Genomic DNA, 27,421 nt, shown 5'->3' with positions numbered 1-27,421 from the left:
GCAACAATTGTCGAATCAATTTTCTCTCATCTACTGATTTCCTTCTTTCTACCTTCCCATTTCCCACTTCCATTTTGATCTGCTATGGCAGTTCACACAGATCTGCTTTGTTTTTGTTCATAAGGATCCAGTATAGTGACACTGAATGTATTATGTAACTGGTGGCACCTGTCCATAATCCACATTCTTTTAACACATCCAGTGTGAGTCAGCTTTCAGCCTAAAATAAAGCCATTTTTTTCCAGAAGTTTTTGTGCAGAAGAATCTGCTTTTTCTGTTTTTATCCACTGCATTACTTCACTGCCCCTCCATTTCCTGCTACTGTTATGGTCTCTAAATATATGGTTGTCCCTATTCTGTGATAAATTTCCTACTGAATCATTTTGTATTTACCTTTTTACTTGCCACCTTTAATTCTTTTATTTACATTCTTCACATTTATTTATAACATCCACATTTCTCTCCAAGTGAAATCATGTTTTTTTGTATCTTTCAACAAAAAAAAAAAAACAGAATAAATTACAAAATACACCAAACAAAAATTGTTCACCAATATATCTGACTATAATTCTCACCCTGTTTTCCATGGAAGTAGGGTTGGAGCAAGATTTGTAATGCAGCTGGGTTGCTCAAATTATTCAGAATTTGTAGAGAATTGGGCTCTGGAAGTAAACCCTTCCTGCTGTTCGGCATCTTGAGATAAAAAAAATACATAATTATAAGTGAAGAATAAGATGAATCAATTTCTGTATAACTCAGAATTTCTTTTTAGGCAAATGTTAATTTCGTAGCTATAGCAACTGTGAGAAGGGCCATGAATAACAATTTTCTACAAAGCTGCTACTTTTCAAGCTTGAAAAACTGCACTGAAACACAGATATATTATGCAAAGTTATATTTAACAAAATTACCCAGAAATAAGTACTAGAGCTATGTGATTTCATCACTAAGAAACAAAGTAATAATACAATGAGACCAGACATTCACACTACTGCGACATTCATAAACCATTTAGTAAAAATAAATAAAATCAATAACAATAACTATGGGATTAAGTGAAGTGGCACTATCATGCTCCCTTAGCTATTAAAAATATACTGGTATTTTAGTTAAAATCTTTAGCAGTCCTTTGTGGCTAACATCAAACCACCCATTTACTTCAACAAATACATACTTTCAGAATCAGACTGTTGCTACTTTACATGCAACAGAGTTATCTTCCTAACCGAAATGTTTGTCATACAAACATCTTCAAAGTGGTTCCAATAATATTATCTGTCATTACACAAGCATTCTTGTTATTAGCCTAAAGTAGGATGTGTATTTTATGAAAGATTTGTCATTTCAACCAGGCAGGTGGGTTTCAAATTCTGTCTTTAAGTGATCGTACTGCATACTGTGATATGCATACATGTGTATGACTTGATGTACATGTATGCATGCGTGTGTACAATTTGATGTGCATGTATGCCCCCTAAGGGGGCTTTACACTGTGATGACAACATCTCTTTAGGTATAATAGTAGGGAAATGTGTCCAATGAAGAGTGCTGTCAGTGATTCTGGAGTACTAGACCCTTAGTTAAGTTTGCGGTTCAGGTATCTCCCCATATGAGCTGCCATTGTGGAAAGTTGTGCTGTTCATACTGCACAGCCTGGACAACTTACATGGGTCGTACCTTATGCCAAGCGTCGTACATAAACAGCAAAAGTAAAAGACTGCAGAACAGATACAGCCATGTATCAATTCAGATCATAGAGAAATTCATTTATTTTCAATTGTTCACGTATTTATTTGCAACTTAATCTTGAAGTATACCCCTCTAGGCTCATTGGAAAGCAATATTCCGAGTTTTAGCCATATTTGGTAATGAATGATTGGAAAGAAGTAGCTGCTCTTTGTATCCACTTAGAACAATTCCCAACTGCCCTTACATGCAGAATCCAGAACAATAAACAAGTTATGGTAAACAAACTGCATATTTTGGCACTAATAGTTTTCATATATATATTTTTTTGTGTGTACAAAAAATGACAGACTTGCAAGTTCTGTATCTGTTCTACTGCATTCCATGGAAAGAGTCAAGAACAGGGGTAAACTGACTGTATGTTCCTAAAGCTGCAAATGCATATGTATAGTGTTTTTAGTGTTCCTCACCCTGGTCACTAGTGTGTGTCCAGATGGCACAGTGCATGAAGGTTAACAAAAAAATTCTGCACAATAAACACAGTACAGAGAGCAATTTGTCTACACTACTGAGAAATGTAACACTCAAAAACAAATTTAAGAAGTGACCAGTGTTGCTCAGCAGATCAGTCATTTCAACAGCACACACCGCAACTTAGCTAAAGGTGCTTGTTTTTATGAGTGGGAAGTGTTGCAAAAGATAAGGCTTATTAAAGACAGGTATGGTCCATCCTAGAGATCAGGGGAGGTTTCTCAATTTAATAGGTGCATACCTCTGAAGATAAGTGTACTTGCAATTACAAAACGCACTGTCATGTACTGGGGGGGGGGGGAGGGGATCACTGTCAGATTAAGGGATGCTTAGCACTGTAGGCTGTTCACTGGTGTTTTTTTAAAACAGTATCATAGGTGCTTGTTGTTCTCTTAACAAAGGGAAAATAGCATTGCAAGTTGATGGCCATCGTTTTTGTTTTAGGGGCTTGGGGGTGCACGTAAACTACATTCTATGGTAATAGGCACAAACACCTCATGTCAAGGATGATCTAGTAGAACTGTGTGAAAATTATTTCTCAGAGTTACATAGTATGCAAATATTGACAGAAGGCGTCAGAAGGAGACAGGAAGCCACTGACAGTTAAATCCTTCTATGTGGGTCTATGACTGAGAGCAAATCAGCAGAAAGAACACTACAAGCCCAAACTAGATAGCTGAAAACAGAAATTCAATACTAGTTTTCTGTGGGGGTGAAGAAAACCACCCCTTCAAGCTGGGAGGTGTGGCCCGTGGATCCCTGCCTTAAAGTCACTCCAACTTGTAGGAAAAGGGAAAAAGTTAAGAATTTTCTTGGCTGATTTCATTTCAGCCATGAATGCTATTTCAGCTGTACTGCTACTATTAGTTGAATGGAAACTCCTCTGCTCTGTGTTACTCAGCTGTATGCAGATGCAGATCTACACTTCCAGGGCTACACTGAAAGAAAAGACATGGTTGACTTGGGGTTAGGGATTACACATTGATGCTGTGGGTCATACTGTGCAACCTTTGTAGCAAAACTGCACAAATTATCTTGGGAGTTGCACAAGTATGCCCAGGCAGAAGGCAAGGGAACACTATGGACCCTTCACTGTATGCTTCTACAAACTCACACAGTCTTTTCACAGGACATCTGCAAAGGCTTACATGGAGATGAGGGGTGTATGGAGTGCAGACTACTGCAGCTAGTCGGAGTATGCAAAAATGAGAAATAAAATTCAGAATATTACTGAAATGCATTGTGGTTATTACTCATTCCTTTGCATAGGTGCTCATTTGTATCTTAGTTATCTTTGCACTCTTGCAGTGGCATCACTTTGATATAACATCAAGACAAGTTACATGGCCTTTTCAGCAGCACTGCCCAATAGTGCATGATGGAGTACTTACAGTCCTGTCATGCTTTGGTGGTGCTTCTCACAGATCTCAAGATATATTTCCATATGAGTACAGTGGACTGCCATCTCTTAGTGCCCCTCTGTAACTGTGAAGTAGTAAAGTTGTGTTGCTGATGCTGTTCATGCAGAGCAGCGTACTTACATAGGTATTGGGCCCCTGCTGATGACTTTGGAAAACATATCACTTTTGTAACCCAACTGTGCAGCTATCTCCAAACTGAGGGTTGGCATTTTCCCCTGCACTCTTCTGACAACTGGCCATAAACAGAACAGGCCATCTCTCTAAATCACTTCCTGTATGAATGATGGACCCATTTGCAAAAAAAAAAAAAAAAATTGTTATAACACAACTGGTTAAAGGGCCACCAATATTGGCAGAAACAAAAAAGTATATTTTTTTCTTACCTTGAACTTCTATGTAATTAAGACTTGCCAATAGCACAATAACTACTTTTTCCTACTTTTAATTTTTTTATTAACCCTTAATGACCTTATTGGGCAAGACATGCTGACGTGAGTTTAGTTTCTGGGAAAGCTATTTCTTACACATAATTCATTGTGAAGGTGCAGCTGATGAGATTACAATGTGGCTGAAAGAATTCTGAAAGAATCAGTGAGCCATTCTGTACTGCTGCCATCTTAATGAAATATTCTTTGTGGGAGAACTTTGTGATAAAAAATTTTACTCAACAACAAAATGAAGCAGACCCTGAAATGTCATTAAATTACAGGATATTACTTTACCTTACTTACCTGGGATAAGTAAACTGATATCATGATTATATCTTTATCCAGTCCATACTGCTGTGACAAAGTCAGTGATAAAAGGGTTATTAAAATGTGTCTGCTTGAGCTGTGTCTTTTTTTTTCTTTCTTTTCTTAGTAGAATTTGTAAGAAGTCATACAAATATGAATAAAAAATGGCCCCTGTCTGAAAATACTTATATACCTATTTTTCTGTTGACCTGTCTGGTCAAGATGGAAAAAGTGCATATACAACCGGCTATAGGTTTAAAAAGATAACAGGTAGGAGATCCCTAAGGTCCATTAGAGATGTAAACCATTTAAAAGAAATGATGCCGGTTTAATAATATGCCCTTCCTTTTTGTCTGTAAGAATTTGGACAGTAGTTGCTATCTGCCAGTCCTGTTTATAGATTTTTCTATGTTATTTGCCAATTTAGATCATAATACATCTGCACGAGCAGCTTTGGATATAGGCCTCCTGGGTATCACAGCCAGATGGATAGCTTGTTATCTGTACAATAAGCCTAATTATACAATAGCTTTTGGATGCTGATCAAATTGCATAATTGCTAAGAAATGAGTTCTTCAGGGCTCAGTACTAAAACCATTACTTTTTTGATTTATTTGAATAATCTAGTTCATGCATGTAATAAGCTTAAATGTATTTTATATTGTGTTGATTTAGCAGCTGTTCCTACTATTGATATCTCAGTGTGTTTACCTTAGAATGATTTTCTTCAGGTTGCTGTTTGGTATGAAGCACATAACATTTTTTTTGTTGTTACCCATAAAATTAAATGTATGACCTTCAGATTTAATTTTTGGTTCACTTAATGACAATAGTGGTAAGGAAACATAAAACATGACGCAGTAAAATATGTATGAATTCTACTAAACAATTTGTTTTCTTTTATTTTGCATATTTGCATATTAGCATGCCAGTTAATAAGGTTATTTCAAAATTGCACATTTTATATATAACAAAATAATGATTTGATTCTCACAGTCACAGAGTTGCTGATAATTTAAAAGCTATTATTACTTAGATTTGTGTATTACATAAAAAGTGTTTCAAATCATTTTCAAGATGCTATAGTCTGCTATAATGTAGTAGTTTAAATTGTAACAAACTGTTCTTTTGTTACTCATCAGTGTTTGCTACATTCCAGAACCCATTTATTGTCATTGCGCAACGGTTTATCTTTTATCTTTAAATTCACATGGACTACATTGATTCACGGTGATGGTGCAGCAGTTAGCATTGTTGCATCACAACAAGAGGTTCTCCGGTTCAATTCTCAGCTGGAATGCCTTCTGTGAGGAGTCTGTATGTCCTCCCCGCGGTTCAGTGAATGTTAAAGACATGCAGGTAGGTGCGTGCATGTGTGGGTGTTCCTTTTTTGAAGGTTGGGTGCTGGGCTGGCAACTCGACACCGTAAAAATCCACTGCCAGTCATTACTGGACCGGTGATCCACTGTGGCTACCTCTAACCAGGAAAAGCCGAAATACTTTTTTTTCACATGGACTACATCAAGGAATGGTAAGTAGAGAAGTAATGAAACAGTTTCAGGTTTTAATCAAAGAATAATCTGCTGCATTCAGAAATGTCTAATTCACTGCACTCTGTTTATAGCAAGGCTGCTCAGTGCATTATGTTCAAACAATTCATAGACCACTGTACTGCTACAGTGGTATGAAGGCACTGACCTGTAGGGCAGATGTAGATCAGTGTGTGTGTACAATTTCAAGAAGCTTTCTAGAGGCTTGCACAAGTGTATAAATACTGAGCAAGTGCGAGCCTGACTGCCATTTTCTAGTAGCTGTTGAGATGTAAGTACGTATGTCTGTGTAGTCTGTCAGTTAATCAGTTTATTTATATTCTGTAAAGCTGCTATCCATCCTGATGTGTTTCTGTGTAGTAAAGCATACAACAAACTACCCTGCCTGTTTGTCATCTATACCAGAGCAGGACGAGCGACATGGTGTCAGGAGTGGCATGTCTAAAAGGACATGGTGCCAGAATGGGATCCAGAAATCCAGAATCAAGTGCCTCTTGCTCACTCAGTTAACACTGGAGGAATATATAGGAGTGAATCATCTCTACTTTATGTATAACTCACAAAATAGGTCAGAAACTAATTTCAGGTATTAAAACTTGCTCAAGCTATTTCCTATTTGCAAAATATGAAACGAGGCATTTAGAATGCTCTAAACAAATTTCTAAGTAACAGATCTGTTCAATATTATGATATATTAACTGACAGAAATATTCAAAATAACTATGGAAAATATTTGAAATAAAGTCTGAATCGCATAAAATGAATAAAATAAGGGAAAAGACTGCATTTTTTGCTAAGCACTACTTGTTTGCCCTAATCAGTTATTCAAGTTGTCTGAAGTGTATGAAGTGTTTGCATGTATTACAGTACAGTTATCTCACAAAGTACAGCCATTACAGAACATATTTCACAAAGTACAGTATTTCAAAAAGGTTACTGTGCATTTGAATGTTATTACAAGCACACAGCAGCTTGTTCATATATAATTAGAAGTGGGTCAGGATTGCATTGTGTTTTACTACAATTTATTGGCATGGCAGATGGATTTCGAAAACCAACTCCACTTGTGTTTGATAATAATATTGCAGCGACCTGGAGAGTGTTTGAGCAAGAGTAAAATATTTTTATACAGGCTGCATTTTCTGATAAGGATGGCCATACAAAGGCATTTATTCTGTTTAATTTAGCTGGTTCAGAAGCCATAGAAAGGGATTGTTCATTTGTGCATGCACCCGCTGTCTTTGCAGGACAGGGGGAAAAAACATCATATAGTTGTACCGGCTGAGTTACGGGAGGACCCCGAGTGCTTAAAACGCAAATTTAGAGAAATGTGTAACCCCCAAAAGTACAGTTGTGTACACTTACCATAAATGTAGATGTTCGAGTGTATTCACTGTTACAATCATTACATTTGGGTAATCTGCTGGCAGGTTGCCCTCAGTCGGCCTGATTAACAAAGTCTTGGGTCCTGCATCGGTTGCTGTCCCTTCTTCCATGATGTCTGGTCGTCAGGGGTATAAAACATGCAGCCGACGCCATTACATCAGGTTTTCTTGCCCCAGATGTCAGGTGACCCCCGTATGGGGAGAAAATAAACATAAAAACACAAAGGTATACCTCCAACAAAAAGCAAATATACCAAAAAGGCTTTTAAGCATAGTAAAGGAAAGTAGAGGTATAGCCAGAAGAAGTTAGGGGACTGGAGGGAGGGTAACCAGGACTGCAACAGTGAATACACTCGAATATCTACATTTATGGTAAGTGTACACAACTGTACTATGTTCTTCATGTTTCATTGTTGCAGTCATTACATTTGGGTAGATTCCCAAAGCTATGGTTGGACGGAGGAGTTTATATAGCATTAGGGCCAGCTATAAGGCCCTGCAAGACAGTAGTGGCAAAGCCTGCTCTGGATTTAGAGAAAAAAGTGATAATGCTTGGTGAAATAATGTACAGAACTCCAGGTAGCAGCTACTAGGATGTCCCCAGTAGGAACACCTCTGAGAAAGGCTACAGAAGTAGATGCAGCCCTGGTGGAGTGAGATCTGATCCCCTGGGGGACAGGCTTTCCATGGTGCTTATAGCAGAAATGAATGCAATGGCTTATCCATTTAGAAATGGTTTGTCTTGAAATAGCCTTCCCCTCTGCCCCTGCAGCAAATGCTACCAGCAGTTGTTCAGATTTTCTTCGAGGTTTAGTCCTGTCCAAGTAGAATCTAAGTTGTCTGTGCACATCCAAGGAATGCAGAATCCATTCCCTTTTGTTCTGTGGACTGGGAAAGAAGGTTGGCAAATGAATGGACTGATTAAGAGCCACACTGGATACCACCTTGGCCATGAAGGATGGATTGGTCCTGAGTGACACCCTGTCCGAATGAAAGATGATGAAAGGCTACACTGCCATAAGGGCCTGTAATTCAGATATCCTTCTAACTAAAGTGATTGCTAAAAGGAAGGCTGCTTTCCAAGAAATAAATTTTAAGTCTGCAATAGCAGCCGGCTCGAAAGGAGGTAGAGTGAGTTTTTTCAATACAAAGTTCAGGTCCCAGGCAGGGGTTGGAGCTCTTCTGGGTGGTCTCAAGTTTTTTGCCCCTCTGAGATACTGCTTGAGCAGAGGATGAGAGAAGAGTGGAGGTTCTGTGTTATAATGAGCTGAAATGGCTGAGACATGTATTTTTAATGGAGGAAAAAGACAGGCCCTTGTGAAGCACCTCAGTTAAATATTGCAAAATCTGAGGTAAATTGGGCGCTGCTGTGCTCATCCCTTGAGATTGGTTCCAGGCACAGAATCTTTTCCATTTGTCAGCATAAGATTTTCTAGTACTGGGTCTCCTTGCCCCCAATATGACATCCATCACAGGTTTGCTGAGGGATGATAAGGGTGAATTTAAGTGATTAGCCAGGCTGCAGGGTTAAATGTTGGAAGCTGAGGGTGCAGAATTTGATTCTCCTGCTGAGACAGCAGGGAAGGGGTCTGAGGCAGGTGCTATGGAGATAACTGCGACACACTGCACAGGAGTGGGTACCAGTGTTGGTGCGGCCAATCTGGAGCAATCAAGATCATCCTTGGTTTGTCCTGTTTGACTTTTAGTAGAACTTTGGAGAGCAGAGGCAGCGGGCGGAAGGCGTAGACTGGGTTTTCCAGCTGAAGGACAGATCATCCACTTTCCAGGTTTCTTTGTGGGGAGTCCTTGTGCAAAACTTGTCCAACTGGTAGTTCTGGGGGGAGGCAAATAGATCTATGTCTGGGCTCCCCCATTCGCTTGTCAACATGTTGAAAGTCCTTGGTTCCAGTTTCCACTTGTGTGGGTCCATGAGGTTTCTGCTTAGTCTGTCTGCCAGTGTATTCAATTTTCCTGGCAGGAATTGAGCTTGTAGGTGCACTTGGTAGCTCAAGGCTGTGTTCCACAATGCCATGGCTAGTCTGCAGAGGGGGTAGGAATGTGTACCCCCCTGCTTGTTTATGTACCACATAACCGTGGTGTTGTCCATCTTTACCATTAGTTGTCCTGGAAGAATGTAGTCCTTGAAGGCTGTCAGAGCATTCTGTACAGTTAACATTTCTTTTTGATTGATATGTAGGTGCATTTCCTTTGGGTTCCATTTGCCCTGAATGCACTTCCCTGCTAGGTGAGCCCCCATGCATAGTCTGATGCATCTGTAGTTAGGGTTTGGGTGGCAGGGGGTAGTGTGAATGGCAGTCCCTTGTTTTGGTGGCAGGCCTCTGCCCACCAGAGGAGCTCCAGTCGTTGGCAAGGTATGACAGGAATCATTGTTTCCAGGCTGTGATAATGTTGACTCCATAGACTTTTTAGATACCACTGTAGTTTTCTCATATGCAGTCTTACATATGGAATTAAAAAAATGCAGGAAGCCATGAACCCCAAGGTTTGCAGTGTTTGTCTTGCAGATAGCAGGGTTTTTTTGGCCACTTGTTTGAAGTAGGTTACCAAATGAATTTGCTTTTCTGGCATGAGGAAAGCCATCTGGGCAGTTGTATTCAAGCTTGCACCCAGGAATGTAATTTGTTGACAGGGTACAAGTTGTGATTTCTTTTCATTTATGATGTACCCCAGACAAGTTAGAACCCTTTTTTACAAATGCCAGATGATTTAAAAGTATGCCCTGATTTTCTGCCTGAATTAGACAATTGTCCAGGTATGGATATATTTGAATATTTCTTTGCCTGCAAAATGGAATAACTGGAGCCAGGCACTTTGAGAAGACCCTGGGCACAGTAGAGAAGCCAAAGGGCAGTGCAGAGAATTGATAGTGCATTGAACCAGCTATGAATCTGAGGTATCTTCTGCAGTTTTGTCTGATAGGGACATGCAGGTATGCCTCCTTGAGGTCCAAGGTCACTAGCTAAGCTTTCTTGCCCAGCATGGGAAGAAGCTGCTGTAGTGCCAACATTTTGAATTTTGGAAAATCCAGGTAAGTGTTTAGAGAAGAAAGATCCAGAATGGGCCCCCAGGCTTTGTCCTTTCTGGGAACCAGGAAAAGTCTTGAGTAAAATCCTTGTCCTTGCTCCTGTGGTGGTACCTTTTGAATAGCTCTCATGTCCATGAGTGCTGTAATTTGTTTTTGAGCCTCTGCCCATTGATTTGGTGGCAGATTTGGCATTCCTTTTAACCTTGGCAGAGTGTGGAAGTGGAACCTGTAACCTTGAGATACAATGTTGAGAACCCATTTGTCTTTGGTGATCCAATGCCAATTGTGATAGAAAAGTGCCAGTTTTCCTCCTAAGGGGGCTGCCAAGAGAGCTGTTTGGCAGCTGTAGTGGGAAGTCATTGAGGCTGCTTTTTATATGGTTGGGGCCTGTCTTCCCCTTCTTTCTGGCCTGGTGCACCCCATTGTCGTGGCCTGTAAGGACCTTGTGGTTGACCTCTACCTCTTGGATGTCTGTATCTGCCCCTTTGAGGTCTGTCTATAACTGGAAAGGACCAATTCTTTGTTGGCCAATTTCTGCTAAATCGTGGAGGCTGAACCTGTAAGAAATCCTTGCATAAATTTTGCCTTATCCTCCATCTTCTTTAATACCTCTTCTGCCTTAACTCCAAATAACACATCCCTCTGCAAAGGTGCATCCAATAATTTTGCTTTAACATGATCTGGTAACGTATGTTCTTTTAACCAAGCATGTCTTCTAATGACAGAGCCTGTAACTGCTGCTCTACAGGAGGCCTCTAAAGAATCAAAACCACATTGCAAAGTATGTTTTCCCACTTGTTCAGCGGCATGCAATAAATCCTGCATTTCTTTAAAATTAGGAGGATCTGAATCTGGAAGCATTTTTTGTTTCAACTGAAACATCAAAAATTGCTGATATTTTAACATGTGGAACTGGCAATTTAAGGCTCTCATTGCTAAAGTTGCAGACGAATATATATTTTTTCCCCATCTGTCTAATGCTCTGGAATCTCTGTCAGAGGGAACTGGATTTTTGCTGATGAGGCCTTAATCCCTTTGGGTCCCTGAGAAATAGTTTCAGGGTCAGCAACAGGGCTTTTATACAGAAATTTGTGTGAGTCCAGGACTCTGTAATATCTGTCATGTTTAACTGGGGCTGGAGGTAAGGAGTCAGGACTTAAGCTGGATTCAGTATACACATCATCCACAATATCTAACACTGGCAGAATAGCAAGGGGTCTGTGTTGAGGTAATAAAAGGAAGTCTCTGAGCCTGTTCTTGGATTCTGAGTAATCCTGGCCTTTCCAGTGGAAATGCTCCCTCATGGTATGTAAGGTTTCCCCAAAGGAGTAGTCCTCAGGCGGAGAGGCTGATGGAATTGATTCCTCAGCATCAGAATCCTCATAAGGGGGTAAAGAATATCCTAGGTCTGAGGATGAATCTGAAGAAATGGACACCTGGTCGGATGAGTCATAGTCTGCATCCTGTCTAGGCCTTTTATCAGGAGGGGGATGGGACCCCCTGATCAGGATGATTAGGTCTTCAGCCATTTTGAGCATTTGTTTCTTAGGCATGGAGGCCTGTCCTGGAGAATGCTGTATTCGTTTCTTTGTTTTTAAGGGAGGCTTAGACTTAGCAGAGGGTTTAATGCTTAACTGAGTAGGTCTGAAAACACCCTCTGAAGCTGTGGATTGTTCAGCTACTTCGGTTCCCTCTGAAGGGTTAGTTTCGGTAGGCTGAAAAACTTGTGCGTCAGAAGGCCCAGCCAGCTCCATGTGGAAGTTGGAGGCAGCCTGTGGTTCTGCAGAAGCGGTCGTCAGGGGCTGCGAAGGCGCCTCGCTGAAAAATGGAGAACTGGCGACCGGCCTAGAAGAGGCCTCGTTATCAGTTTTGGGCCTCGGATGCCTGTCCTTGTCTTTGCGCTTTTTATGTATTCCGGTCGTCGGAAGTTCCAACGGCATGGTGTAATTGAATTTTCTGCCAAAATAATGTCGGGCAAAATCAAACCGACATTTAATAGTGCGCTTGTTAAACCTAGCACAAAACCGACAGCCAGTGACGTCATGGTCTGGGCCTAGGCATGGGATACAATAGGAATCGAAATCCTTATGAGGTATTTGCTTCCCACAAGAAATACAGTTATTAACTTTTACTGACATCGGTCTGAGGCAAGAAAAAGTTTCCCCAATGGGGTACTTAGCTTTGTAGAAGACTTCAGTTCTGGATTTGGAATGAAAATCTCAGGAGTCGGCCGACCGGCACTTGCGAACTGCTTTTGCTTCGGGCACCGTGCGGCAAGAAAGACTGAAGAAAATGGCGTCGGCTGCATCTTATATACCCCTGTCGCAGTGATGTCAGGGAGGAAGCGACAGCAACCGACGCTGGACCAAGACTTTGGAATTTAGGCCGACTGGGGAACCGCCTGACAGCAGGATAACCCAATTGTAATGACTGCAGCAGTGTAACACGATGAACATTAGTTGGGAGTTTTTTTAATCTGTCCATACAGGACAATTGTTTAAGGCCTAGGATCCTCTTTGTGAGGTACTTTTGCAGACTCTCCAATTGTTGCAGGTGTCTAGTGAGGTACATGCCAAATGGGGCATTGTACTCGATGATTGTCTTAATGAAGGAAGAATAGAGGGAGACAATGACCTCTTTCTTCCTGGATGCAAAACCCTTAGTAATGAGATGTGCCACACAGGAGGACTTTCTGACCACTAGTGACAATGTGGTGATCAAAAGAGAGGTTGCTGTCAACCTGTGTTCCCAAATCTCTTATAACGTCTTCTGTGTTCAGTGGACTACCATCAATGTGGTAATTCATGTGAACTGGATTTTTCCCAAAACGGGATGACAACACATATTTTGGCATTGAGCTTAAGGTCATGGTTCTGACACCAGTCGGTCACAGTGAGGCCATTCTGTAGGATGTCAACATCACTTGGGGAGTTAATAATAGCTCCCAACTTGCAATCGTCTGTGAACTTTGTCAGCCAGAGTCCCTTCGTGTTGGCCTGGACTTCAGAGAACTAGATACCAAACAGGAGATGACCCAGGACCGAACCCTGTGGGACTCCACTCATGACTAATCGGCAGTCTGTAATTGGCAGTCTGACTTGGAGTCAGCTACTTTCACACTGTGGGTTCTGTCTGTGAGCCAGTTTGCAACCCACCTAGTGATATGGGGGTTGATGCCAAGCTTAGTGAGTTTTTCTATAACTCCTGAGTGGGGAATTGTATCAAAAGCCTTGGCCAGATCAAGGTAGGCTGTATGAACCACCTTGCCTTCATCCACAGCTCTGGTGACTGACTCAAAGAAGTTGACCAAGTTGAGCAGGCATTATCCGTGCTTTTCTTTGCATTTATTTAGAATAGGAGATCAAGGTTCTAAGCTAGAGCTCAGCAGGACTTGGAGGTAAACAATCCCTCAATCCACTAACAACATTGTGTATCTTCTGTGTAAGAAAAATGTGAAGGGGAAAAAGAAAACAGAAGCAGCAGATCCTGTTTTACCTGGTAAAATGTTTCAGCCCAAATAATAAAGACAACAGGAAATATTTAAAAATTAGAAAGCACTTACAAGATCGGGAATGTATAGATATGGAATGTACTGTGCCAGGTTTTAAAAACTATATCAGGAAGAAAGTGGCCAACAGCACTGCTGTATTGCAATTATGCATTAAAATAAAAACTTTTAATACTTTTTCATTATAAATGTCAGTATCAGTTACATGGCACCAAATCTTCCAGTAACATTATTACAATACAGCAGCTGTTCCTAAACATAATTAAAAAAAAGACTGTCAAGAAATTGCTGGCTTTTAACTTATACCTTTATTTTTCTCTGCACTTACAGACTGCAGGGAATACTTTCCTGTTGGATTATAAAAATCTTAACTGGTTAAGGTTTTACAAATGGAATATTGAAAGAGAAACTTGCAGTTCACTTCTTACTCATTCATCAATGGCACTCTAAAACCACTTCTTCGCTGTTTCTCAACTTAAAACTCTAAAAGAAAAATTGAAAAATGGAAATGGAGAAACTCTTATTTTATTCCCCAGTTTAGCTCTTTCGTCCTTAACTAATGGACCTCTTCAGAGCTGAGGTAAAATAAACAACCACTTTATATATATACTCCATGTCACATGACCAAACACAACTATTTTTTTCTTGTTTATCAGATCACTTCAGACCTTCTTACAGTTTTTATTTTTTATTTTTTTGTGGTTGACTTAGAACTCTGCTCCCGTAATGGAATACAATGTCTACATATCACACCCAAAGTTCTTTTGTTTTGTCTTTCGGCTTTTCCCGGTAAGGGGTCGCCACAGTGGAACTCCGGTCCGCTAATGATTGGCAGTAGATTTTTACGAAATCCCAAGGTGCCAGCTTGACGCCCAACCTTCAACGAAGGCACGCCCATTTCCGCATGCATGTCTTTCGAACACTACCCAACCGCGGTGAGGACATGCAGACTCCACACAGAAGGCATTCCCAAGCCCAGCTGAGAATCGGGAGAACCTCTTGCTGTGAGGTAACAACGCTTATATCACACCCAAAGTACTGACCAAAAATAGCAGAGAAACATTACAACTATCAAATGCCTTCCTAATGTTCAATGCTATAAAATGACTCAGCAGATAGTATACTTGCCAGCCAGAAACATCAGAAGATTGTAAGCCCTATCCCAGAATCAGGCATTTGGAAAATCAAAATCAGAATCACCCAGTCAGAAACTGGCATTGCCAGCAAAACAACAAATCTACAAATGAACACTAAGATAATTCTAACTAAAAGATCATCAAGTAAACTAGAAAAAGAACATATATGAACACAACCCTCACAATAATATTAACATAATAATAATATAACATCAAAACATTATAAAAGGTTAAAACTTACATCAAAATACAGTGGAAATCCACTCACAAGACCACATACATATCCATAAAAAAAGCAGTGTAAGCAATGTAAAAAATGAATGAATAGCTTATTCAGTTACGTCATCCCACTGCGATGAGTGGAAAACAATAAGCTAAACTAAAACACAGAAAAAAGTAGGTAAATGGAATATGTATGGTCTGCTTGTGTGATACATGAAATATCTTATGCAGTATGAGAACACATTTTGGGAATAGTAGATTTGCTATTAATTACAACTTTTTTTTCCTCTAAAAATATTACCAAGGATATTTCATTTACCACAGGGGAAACTTCCCAAACACACACACACACACACACATACACACACACACACACACACACACACACACACACACACACACACACACACACACACACACACACACACGCATATGCATACATACATACATATATATATATATATATATATATATATATATATATATATATATATATATATATATATATATATATATATATATATATATATATATATATACACATATATACAGGAATACTATCACAATTGCTGAAGGGATTTGTTTGACTCACAGATTGCCAACCACAGTCCGGTGAACTAAAACTCAGCAAATATTAGGAATGGCATTTAACATGGGTCCTGTGGAGGGGGATAAATCCATGTCTCCTTGCTGCTTACTGAACAGAGGTTCACTGGATTCCAAGTGACATTCTATGAGTCAAACACAATCCAGAGACTGTATACATACATATATATACATGTGTGTGTGTTTGTGTGTGTGTGTGTAGACATAACTGCAATCGATTTGTGAACAGCAATTCAATAAATTCAGTATGCAATTACAATATTGTTTTGTTGAGATTTATTGCCATCTTTATTTAACCACTGAGACAGCAATATCTCAGAAAATTCATTGGATCTAAGATAATGATGATCTCAGAGTTTGTACATTTAAGTAACTGTCTGTAATGGAGGCTAAACCCCCCATGATAATGGGATGTAGACAGTTTTACCCCCAGCAAAAATGGTTTCACAAAGAAACAACGGCTTTCAACAATTATTGTTTCATTGTCAGCTCAAAAAAAAAAAAAAAAATATATATATATATATATATATATATATATATACATTTTATATATATATATATATATATATATATATATATATATATATATACATATATATATATATTTATATATATATATATATATGAGTTCAGGACTTTTCACTGAAACACATGTGCACAATTCACTGAAAGCTCAATTCACTGAAAACACAATTCACTGTAACACATTTCACTGAAAGTTATATATGGCCTTTTCCCCACAGTAGTGCGACCCTGGAGTTAGTATATATAGTAAGGGGGCATGTGGGTGTCAGGTCAGTGAAGCAGTAGCACTAATCTCAAGCTGCCTCCTAAAAAGCAGTCTTCAGGCTTTCCAGTGACTGGTAATCTGTAGGACAGATAGGAAATAATGTCCCTCTGCTCCTTTTCTCGCTAGGAGTAAAACAGAAGCACTAATCCAAATGTGATTCCTGGAAAGTTGTTCCTTGCCTTTCCAGTAATCGGCAGTCTAACCCTGATGTTACTGGCTTTAAAAGTTCAATGGGTAAAGAGGATTAACACTATGAATACTGCAAGTGAGTAGAATGACATGAAACAGAGTCTAACACAACGGGATGGCCTTTCCAGTTTAATCTTTCAGAGCCTAGTAGAATGAGCCGATGAGGTGAGAATGACAGGAGCTTCCAAAGTCAAACTTACAGTAAGGATCAGCAGTTCAAAAACCACCAAGTTTAGAAGCACAACAGGGACTGGGTGGGTAGGTCTGAAAATCCTGTGCAGTGACACACCAGCAGCAGTCTCACAGCACTTGCAGCGAAATACCTTAAATAAAAATACTACAATTCCCATTAATTAGATCAACTAGCTAGATAAATTCCTTTTAAATTAGTGAACAGTAATACAATAGCAACAAAACAAAAACAAAACAAAAAACAAAATGGAAGTATCCAAACTTTAAATGAAGAATTCCAGTTCAAAATGCAGTGTAGTCACAGACCAGCAGCAGTCTCATAGCTCTTGCAGGTAAAATCTTAAGACTGAAGACAAAAGCATCTTCCAATAACCCAGTATTCAGAGATTATGCCAGAACTAACCTATTAAAGCTTTGTGATGACCTGGCTAAATTCAAATGCCTCTGTCTTGTTAATGACCCCACTGCTTATGTGGAATCCTATACCAACAAGTCTATGCACATGTAAATAGCTGCATAGATGCATCTGTCACCCTCATACAAGTGACCCCTCAGAAGAACATACAATGGGAAATTTAAAAATAAACTTCCATGGTGGAACCTTAACATAAACAGGCTCCATAATAAATGAAAAAATAAATAATTGCAAGCAAAATTACATTTACCTCTCAAGATGCCAAAACTGCCCTTGGTAAACTTAACAAGGAACTCCGGGCACTGACCAAATCAATCAAAGCCAAACATGAGGTAAAAATTGTCACCCAGCTGAAGGATAATCACAAAGCCATCTTTAACTATGACAGCAATCTCAGGAAGAAAGACCAACACTGCACAGAGTAAATAGTTAAGGAAATTACATACTCTGACTAACAGGACATAGCCAATCTGTTAGTGGACAAATTTAGTTCAAACTCCTCCTCCCCCTCCTCCTTTAATTCTAGATCACATACCTGCATTTACACTCTGCTCAAATCTACCAAGTGAAAGTCCTTAAGGCGCTACCCAAGAGCAAGAACATTACCTCCATGGAACTGGATAACATACTAGGCTAAACACTGATCAGCCTGCAGTATGAATTGTCAGACCCCCCCCCCCCCCTACAGAAGTTACTCAATATCAGCCTCCAAACAGGCTTTGTGCCAGATTAATGGACAACAACAGTCATCCTTGACAATAAAAAAATATATATTTCAGGCTACACAAATACTGTACATAAACACAATAGCTCATTGTTTAACTGTGTCAAACACCTGTGCTAAATTACAAGGCTCACTGTTACATTTCCTAATGTACAAACACTGCTGCTTACATAATTGCTGATTATGCTTATAGGGAACTGATCGGCATCTCATTTACAGTGCCAGTTGTGCCCCCTAACAGCTTCTGCCCGATGCAGCCATGTCTTCAACTCGTCCTTGTTACAGCTCTGTGGAAGAATTACAACCACCATTTTTATGAAAAGAAACAAACACATATCCTTCAGTTTAATATAGCTTCTTCACAATGTACAAAACTCTACATTAAAAGGCTAAACAAGAGCTTGTTAGTAATCTTTTAAAGAAATATGCATTTTATAAGCCCACACAGAGATATATGTATCTGCTGATGACCGTGACTGTTGGTTATTGATATTCTAATAGTACTTATCACGTGTCACTGTTTGTTACAGCTTGTACTCTGGAAAAAGGGAATTTTTCCAAAGAAATGTGAGGATAATCTACATAAATAAAAGTAAAGAAATACAATTAGTTCCACATGCATGGTAGCCATATATTGCTAAATGACTGAGCTTACTCCAACATCAATAAAACACTCCTACTCTCTGTCCATACTATGACTGCTCTAAGAGCTAGACTGTGGAGGCTCTCTTTACACTACCAAAACCAGATGCTGACCAAATACTGAATAGTCACATGCACCATAGTAGAAGTCACTCTCCTGCAGATGTCCATACTTCTGTGAGCAGGATTACGTAAGCTACCAGTTCTCAGAGTAAGCCCCCAGTTCTCAAAGAACACAAGGATTTCTGGGAAGGGGATCTGTTGTGGGTTGAGTGACTCCACTTGGTAATACAGAACTATGTTGCCCACATGCAAAAGAGAAAAAAAATGTGCAACACTGAAATAGGTCAGAAAACTCAAATTCAATCAGAAGCCAAGAGATATATTTGCAGTGTTTACCAGGGCTCAAAATAACTTGAGCACCAGAAGAGAGATATTTCTGCACTTTTAGTGGACATCAGAATGAATGGCACAAGGAAAGAGTGACTTTATCTCTTGAACAATTTTACAATGTTTACAGTGAAAGGGACTGGTTTATCCCTTTGGAAATAACACCATTTTTTCACCAGGGAAAGGTCCTGCAGGTAAGAGTAATTGATACAAACCTGAACAACAAGACTGACTTACTTTATATAAAGAAAACTCGAGCTTGGCTGGATTTTTCCTACAGTTTTTACTGAATTGTTTGTCTGTGTGACCTTTTTGCCCTTTGGTTTGGATGTTAGCTGTGACATTTTGCAGGCATCTTAATCTTTGTGGGCATCAGCTGTGTTTAAAGATCCTGTGTTTCTGAGGTACAGCCAAGCTGTCCACTTATGCTGTGCTGATGAGGACAATAAAAAGGCTGAAACATTTCCAGATAGTGGGGTTTAGCTTTACTGGACTGATTGCAACCAAAGACTTAAAAAGTAAAAAGAAAGTCATGGATTTTCAGAAGCCATGAAGATTTTTGTAGTTTTTACTGAATGTTTTGTCTGTGTAACCTGTTTTCCCTTTGGCTAGACAGAGCAGACTCTCACAGCCTGTTGGCGGTATCATCTTAAGGGTAAGAAAGTCAGGTTAGACATACATTTACAGAGGAAAATAAACACACATGAAGGCAATCAATCTGGTTAAAAATGGAAGAGGGGAACAACCCTCACTTCCTCCTTTATTATAAAGCACATGGTCATGTGACCTCTCTTGACCTCTCCACACCAACGACGTCAGTGTAAGGGCACACATACGATCATTCACTCTCTTTACTATTATCAGCCTACACAAAATACATTTTAAGAACATATTCTTGGATAACTTTTCCTTCACATTCCAAATATGTAATACATGAACTTTTCAATCTTCGATTTCGTAGCAGGTTTAGTAAAGACATTTGCAACCATGTCCATTGTTGGGCAATATTCAATGCTTATTTTGTCATCATTAAGTGCTGACCTGACAAATTGATTCTTAATGTGAACATGTTTACATCTCTGTCGGCTTGCTGGATTATTCGACAAAGCTATTGCTCCTTGATTGTCCTCAAATATTGTTACTGGCACATACTTGCACTCTTCATCCATTCCACTCAACAGCTGCACAAGGTACAAAATCTCCTGTGTTGTTGCCAATGCCATGTACTCTGCCTCACATGTAGATAAAGCTACCGTTTGTTGCTTCTTTGATTTCCATGAAATAATAGGCCCGTCTCTATTGAGGCTAAAGCAATAACCTGTTGTACTACATCTATCGTTTTGATCTGTTGCCCAATCTGCATCACTGTATGCTATAAGCTGAAGTTTCCCTTCACTTTACAGCTCTCTGTCCAATGTACCTTTCAAGTATCTTAACACATGTTTGGCTAATGTTAAATGAGATTCATTCGGTTGTGACAAATATTGTGAAAGTTTACTTACAATCCAGCTAAGATCAGGTCTCGTGCTTGTCATAACATATATTAAACTACCCACAAGCTCACAATATTTTCTTGGATCTGTAGATTCACTGTCATATTTAAAGTTTGTTTTTTGTTTGGAAGGGGTACTTCTTACTTTGCAATTAGACATACCAAAATTTTCAAGAATTTTCGTAATGTACCCCTTTTGGTTCATCTTTACTTCACCACTATTCTGGGTAAAATCATTGTCTTAGCTTTCCCAGGTCTTTCATTTTAAATTTAGCCTTGAGCATTTCCTTTACATTGTTTAGTGATTCATTGTCACTAGCTGTTATAATGAGATCATTATTTGACTTCTTTTCAAAACCTTCAGGTTGCTCCACATACACCTCACAGTCAATAGGAGCATGTAAATAGGCCGTTTGTCCATCCATCTGGTACAATTCTGAATCGTACTGAGTTGCCATCTGCATTAGACTTCGTACAGATGTCATACTCACAGTTGGTGCAAATGTTTCATTATAATCTATACCAGCGACTTGACTGTAGCCTTTAGCTACATATCTAGCTTTGTAAGTCTCAATATTACCTGCATTGTCTTTTACCATGAAAACTCACCTACCCCCCACTGCATTTTTATCTTCCGGCAGTGTGGTGAGTGTAAATGTGTTGTTTTCCTTTAAAGACTTAAGTTCCTCCTTCATGGCTTTGACCCCCTTTTCTGAGTTAGACAAAGTCATGGCTTCTTTAAAGCTCTGCGGTGTGTTGCATATTAATCGGTAACAATAGTCAACATTAACTGTCACATAATCGTTGTTTTCAACTTTATACTCATAGACTTTCAAGTATGCAGGTGGTTTTCTCTCTCTTTTAGAGTAGTGTGTATCCTCTGCCTTTCCTCTTCCTGTCTTACTATTGTGTTTTGACTGTCAGCTTTTGATTCTGACTTAACATGCCCACTTCTTCTGGTATTAAGATCTTCATCCATCACTTCTGGGTTTGTCTGAATCTGGCATTCAGCTACATTCTTAGTAAAGAACTTGATTAACCTGTGTCTAAGGACCCTTCCTGTGTCAAGATAACAGACCAGATATGATGGGCTGTTTTTATCATATCTGACAAAGATCCCCTTATCACATTTTGGGTCTAACTTCTTTTTATCTTGTCTGTATGCATAACACACTGATCCAAATTCTCTCATCCTTGAAAGATCAGGTTTCTTAAAGAACGGTGTCTGCCCCACACGCCTGTTATAACATCTGTTGCAAATAAAAGCAGCAGCCATTACTGCATATGTCCACAACTCTTTAGGTACATCACTCTCTATCAACATACACCTTGCCATTTCGAACAGTGTTCTTCAATTTATCTCTGCTGTCCCATTCTGATGGGGTGAGTAAGGTGCGGACGTTTCATGTCTTATAACATTTTTACTCAATAGTGACTGAAAGACGTTCGACATGAACTCAGTGTCATTATCTGATCCGATACATTTACCTTCCCATAAGGAACTGAATCTGCAATAAACCTTTCAGTCGCCTTGACTGTATCACTCTTGGCTTTCAGAAAGTAGACAAATATTACACCCGAGTAATCAACAGTAAATTCTAAAGTGTACTTAAAGCCGTCTTTTGCTACTGGCTCAATTGGGCCTGCCAAATCAGTATGGACTAGTTCAAACACAACTTTTGCTCTTGCATCTGGTTCTCTGTTTCTGCTCTGTACAAATTTCTCCTGCGTACAGGTTTCACAATCTAGGTTAGGTCTCTCAACTTTACCTTTAATTTTCATTCCTTTTACTTTTTCTAATTTTGACATATCTTCGAAATTGCAGTGAACAAGCATTTTATGCCATGCTTGAATGTCATAACAGCTCTGAGATGCATCATAATGTATCTCACTGTCGTTTTCTTCATCATATGTGTCTAAGTAATACAGTCTATCATACTCAATTATGTCAAACCTGGTGATGTTTTTGTAGATGAGCTGGTCCTGGCCTTGTTTAAAGTTGATCGAGGGCCCCTTGGACATTGCTGCCTTAACAGAAAAAATGCTTTGTGGATACGTCGGGAAATACAGCGCCCGAGTCATCATCACCTTTACTTTGTGCCCCTCTGTGTCTAGCAGCCATACCTCTGCATTACCTCTCTTCTGTGCAGCCCCACAGGTTCTTGTTCCATCAGCTAATTCCAAAATGTGTTCCTCCGGCTGGAAAATTGCATCAAAGCATTTAAACTTTTTCAAGTTGTTAATTATGTGTGACGTGGCGCCAGTGTCCACCATTAATCCCTTCTGTTTTAATTCACAAATTTGATGCTCAGTTATTCTGAAGACAAATGTGTGATCATCCGCATCAGTTGCTTGTTTCACATTATCTTTCTTCTTTTGTCTACAGTTACTGTCCCTGTGGCTAGAATTTTTACACAAACTACACCACTGTCTCTGGCCCTTATATTTTCTCCAGCATTCTCGTGCCTTGTGTCCCTTTTGGCTACAGCTATAGTATATAATCTCTGCTTTTGCTCTTTCCCCAAGGCCACTTGCCTTCATCACATTATCATTACTTACGTCGGCACTAAATTTCTCTGTATGTTCATAGCTTCTCAACCTTGTTTTGAACTCACCAAAGCTCAACTTATTATCATCTTGCGTGATGTGTACTGCAAATGGTTTAAATGTTTCAGGCAACCCTTTCAGAATCATCGCAATTAGTAATCCATCACTGAGCTTCTCCCCAGCATTTCTAAGTGCTGCAATGGCCGTCTCAGCCCTAATAATATAGTCTGTGAAACTTTCACTGGTGGCCTTCTGGAGGCATGTTAATTTGGTGTATAGGCTAATTACCTGTGGCTTCCCTTTCCTGGCATCATGGTCTCTCAGGATCTGAAGCGCTTCTCTACTGTTATCTGCAACCTCTCTCATGATGAGGGACAAACTTTTGTCATCTAAGAACTGTATTAGTTCTGCATATGCCTCCTCATTTTTCTCAGCATCGTCGTCACCTTCCTCCTCATTCCCGTTGTCTTTTATGTCCTGCTGCACATTTTGCAAAATGGCGTCTTTCAGCCCTTGCAAACGCAGGTGCCCCAAAAACTTTGTCTCCCACAACTTGTAATTCTTCTCATCTCCGTCGAAACATAGTCTGTGCCATCGGCTTCCTACTTCCCTCCTGGGCCCATAACCTGTTGGTGATATCATCTTAAGGGTAAGAAAGTCAGGTTAGACATACACTTACAGAGGAAAATAAACACACGTGAAGGCAATCAATCTGGTTAAAAACAGAATAGGGGAACAACCCTCCTTTACTATAAAGCACATGGTCATGTGACCTCTCTTGACCTCTCCACACCAACAAGAGCACACATACGATCATTCACTCTCTTTATTATTATCAGCCAATACAGCCCTTAGATTCTCCCTCGCTGAGCATTGGCTGAGGGAGGAAAGGTTGTTAAAGTAATTTGCAAGACTCTGTACTTTTCTCCTGAGACAAAAAATGCTGGATCCTTTTATTGTCTAGTCTGCAGCCCAGAAACTATAGATCCTGAGTTGGTTGCAGGAAGGACCTTTTGTAGTTGCTTGTGAACCCCAACTGAGAGAATGCTGAAGGTGAACTGGAGGTGTAAAAGTATCTGTGGTGAGGAGCTAGGATTAACAGATATTCTAAGTAGGGAAAAATCTGGATTCCCTGGGTTTGACAGAAGGCAATCACTGGTGCCAGAGACATTTTGAAAACTCTTGGGGCTGTGGAAAGGCCAAAAGTCAAAGTAGTAAACTGAAAGTGAAATGACAAATCTCCTGCAAAGGGGGGGTGACATGTATCTAAGTATGTATGTACATCTATGCATGTATGTATGTATGATGGAGAGATATGTGTCTTTTAACTCTAGTGATACTAGGAAAGACTGAGGTAGTATGAATCGTAGTAGAGTGTGCAGTGTGCATTATGAAGTTAGCCACTTTTAGAAATGTGTTTAGTAAAGACAGATCCAGTATGGGTTTCCATTGTCCTTCTTTTCTTAGAACTACGAAGATTAGAATACATTCCCTTTCTTTTTGGGTAAAAGCAGATAACTCTGGTTGGGGGGGAGGCATGCGACTTAACAGAGAGATTTCCCTCCAAGACAAGGAGGGTGTATGTCATATAATCGAACGTCCAAAATTTCGAGCACCATATGATCGATTTGGAAGTTCGAAATATGACAACAACGAAACCTCAGAACAGCAAATTTTTTCCCAGGGAAAAAAATCGCTGTTCCAAAAGACACACACACAACACAAGCACACCAGAAAATTATAATAAACCTACACTACACCTTACGTACACAACTATCTATGCACTAACCTTAACCCAAGCCCTAACCCTAAGGTCCATCACTATCGCACACTTACCTTACCCGTACCCTAACCATAAAGTCCGTCACTGTCGCACACTTACCTTACCCGCGCCCTAACCCTAAAGTCTGTCACTATCACACACTTACCTTACCCGCACCCTAACCCTAAAGTCCGTCACTATCACACACTTACCTTACCCATGCCCTAACCCTAAAATCTGTCACTATCGCACATTTACCTTACCCGCGCCCTAACCCTAAAGTTCGTCACTATCGCATACTTACATTACCCGTGCCATAACCCTAAAGTTCGTCACTATCGCACACTTAACCTTACCCGTGCCCTAACCTTAATGTCTGTCACTTTCGCACACTTACCTTACCCGCACCCTAATCCCAACGTCCATCACACTCACACACTTACCTTAACCCGATCCGTAACTTTTGCACCATAGTACAGAAAATGTCGAAGCCGCAGAAACAGCCAACCAAATTCATTCCCTGGGAAAGAATTTGAATTTCCACGGCTTCAACATTTCTATTTTTCAAACTTCCCCATTCGATCTTCCAATACTCAACATTTAGGACTGTCGATTAAATAACAGGTACCCAACAAAGCATAACCCTTTTTTATAATAGAAAGTACCCACTGGTCTGTGGTAATCTTTTCCCAGGCAGACAGTGCCTGGGTCAGCTTTTTTGAAAAGAGCAGGGCAGGGGTGTGAGGTAGGTTAGAGGGTCTTTGTAGATACTCACAGAGATTTGTCCCCAAAGGGAGGCATCCCAGAACAAGAATCTTGGGAATCTCTTTCTGGGGTCCTTCCTGTGTTAATGGTTGGGTCTAGGATCTTTTCTGACAAAAGTTGCAGGATTAGATGCATAATTCCTCTGGTATCTAGGTCCTGATGTTAATAGAAACTGTCTGCAGTCCTTCATGGTTTTTCCCTGCTCTTGGAGGGTTTTAAAAAGATTGGCTGCTTGAGAACCAAACAGGAGGTTATTGTTTAAAGGGGAATCTATGATTTTTGCTTTATAGTCTTTGGACATGGGTTGAATGTGAACCATGCAATCCTGCGGATGACAGAGCCAGTAGCAGCTGCTCTGGATGAGGCCTCTACAGCCTCTACAGCATTATAACTACATTTAATGCTGTGTCTAGCCTGGTTAAGTAAGGACATCAAATACATGGTCACTTAGGTTTGGTAGTTGATAGCCCTGAATGGCAGAGTACAGGAGGTATAAAATGTTTTACTTCACCTATCCATAGCTCTGATATCTTTGTCTGAAGGGAGGGCACTGGCATTAGGTAGGAGCTTAAAGGGTTTGTCAGAAGAGAGAGAGAGGGACCGCTTAGGGGTCTGCCACAGGATTTTTGAAAAAGAACTTGAGATCATCAGGGGATTTATATGAGGGCAGGGAGCTGGGAGTCAGGGGCAGCAGAGGTGGATTGAAATGCATCTTAGAATGCCTCAAGAACAGGAGGAACTTGGGAAGGGGCAGGGATACTCATTTCCAAGTTGTAGTATCCTTTCTGGACCTCTGTTATCAGCCTAAACTCCCACTTAAAATACTTCATCATATTAAATAGTATCTCTCCAAAAGAAGCTTTTTCCATGGGAGAGTCAGGGAATCTTTGTAATCAGTAGGAAACTGGCTGAGAAAATAGATTTTGGAGGAATAGTCCGGGGAATGATCAGAATCAGAAGCCTCTTAATTTTCAGAGGAATATTACTCCACAGCAACTTTTTGAGGAGTGAAGGGTGGTGGCTGTAAAGAAAAACAGGGAGACCTCAGGGTCAAAATGGCTTCAAGCATCTTTGAGAAATGTCTATCCATTCCTTCTTCCTAGAAGAAAGAGGAGGAGAAGCTATATGTTTAGGTTTTTGACACTTCTGTTTTAGTGTGACATCAGCTTGAACCAAGTGTCATGGTTCAGATCCCTGATGTACCACAATAAGTTTACTTGGAATCTCATCCCTGTCTAGAATCTGGGGACTCCCTCAGAACCTTCTGATATGATAGTACATGGTTTAGGTTTTTCTGTGAATTCCTCAGTCATAAGGTCCTCCAAAGCCATACTGGCTTTTTACAGGGTTAAAAATGGATGTACTGTGGGTTTTGAAATCTCAGCAGGTACACTGAAATCTGAAAAATCCAACTGAGTTTCATTCCTAGGAATGTAAGGTTTTTCTTAAGTAGCAGGTGTATGTCTGGGGAAGATGAATCCATCATCTTGAAGTGGGCCAAGTGTTTCAGACATTGTGTCTAGAGAAAAGCATTGAGCGAGGACAAACAGGATTGCAACATCTAAGGTACAAATGATTGGTAAATGGAACAGGCCTTGTAGTTGTATTCCACTCCTAAGCAGAAAAGACACAGGGTATGCAAAGTCTTTGTACAGGACTTGCCTGCTGGACTCGCACTTACCCCTCCT

The 27,421-nt window shown here is 40.0% G+C and overlaps 1 protein-coding gene across 1 annotated transcript in view; it reads right to left on the bottom strand.

The window, feature by feature from the left end:
• The window catches only part of RAVER2 (ribonucleoprotein, PTB binding 2), a 2,410,893-nt gene that overhangs the window by 762,356 nt on the left and 1,621,116 nt on the right, over positions 1–27,421 (bottom strand). Inside the window, exon 5 of the mRNA XM_044085561.1 lies at positions 576–693. Coding sequence (XP_043941496.1) covers positions 576–693 — 118 coding nt within the window. The remainder of the gene's footprint in view (positions 1–575; positions 694–27,421) is intronic.

The sequence above is a fragment of the Protopterus annectens genome, chromosome 10.part0, assembly GCF_019279795.1.
Source record: "Protopterus annectens isolate FY-2018-M chromosome 10.part0, PAN1.0, whole genome shotgun sequence".
Classification (NCBI taxonomy): domain Eukaryota; kingdom Metazoa; phylum Chordata; order Ceratodontiformes; family Protopteridae; genus Protopterus; species Protopterus annectens.
The sequence above is the reverse complement of the archived record's forward strand: the minus strand, read 5'-3'. Positions and strand labels throughout refer to the sequence as shown.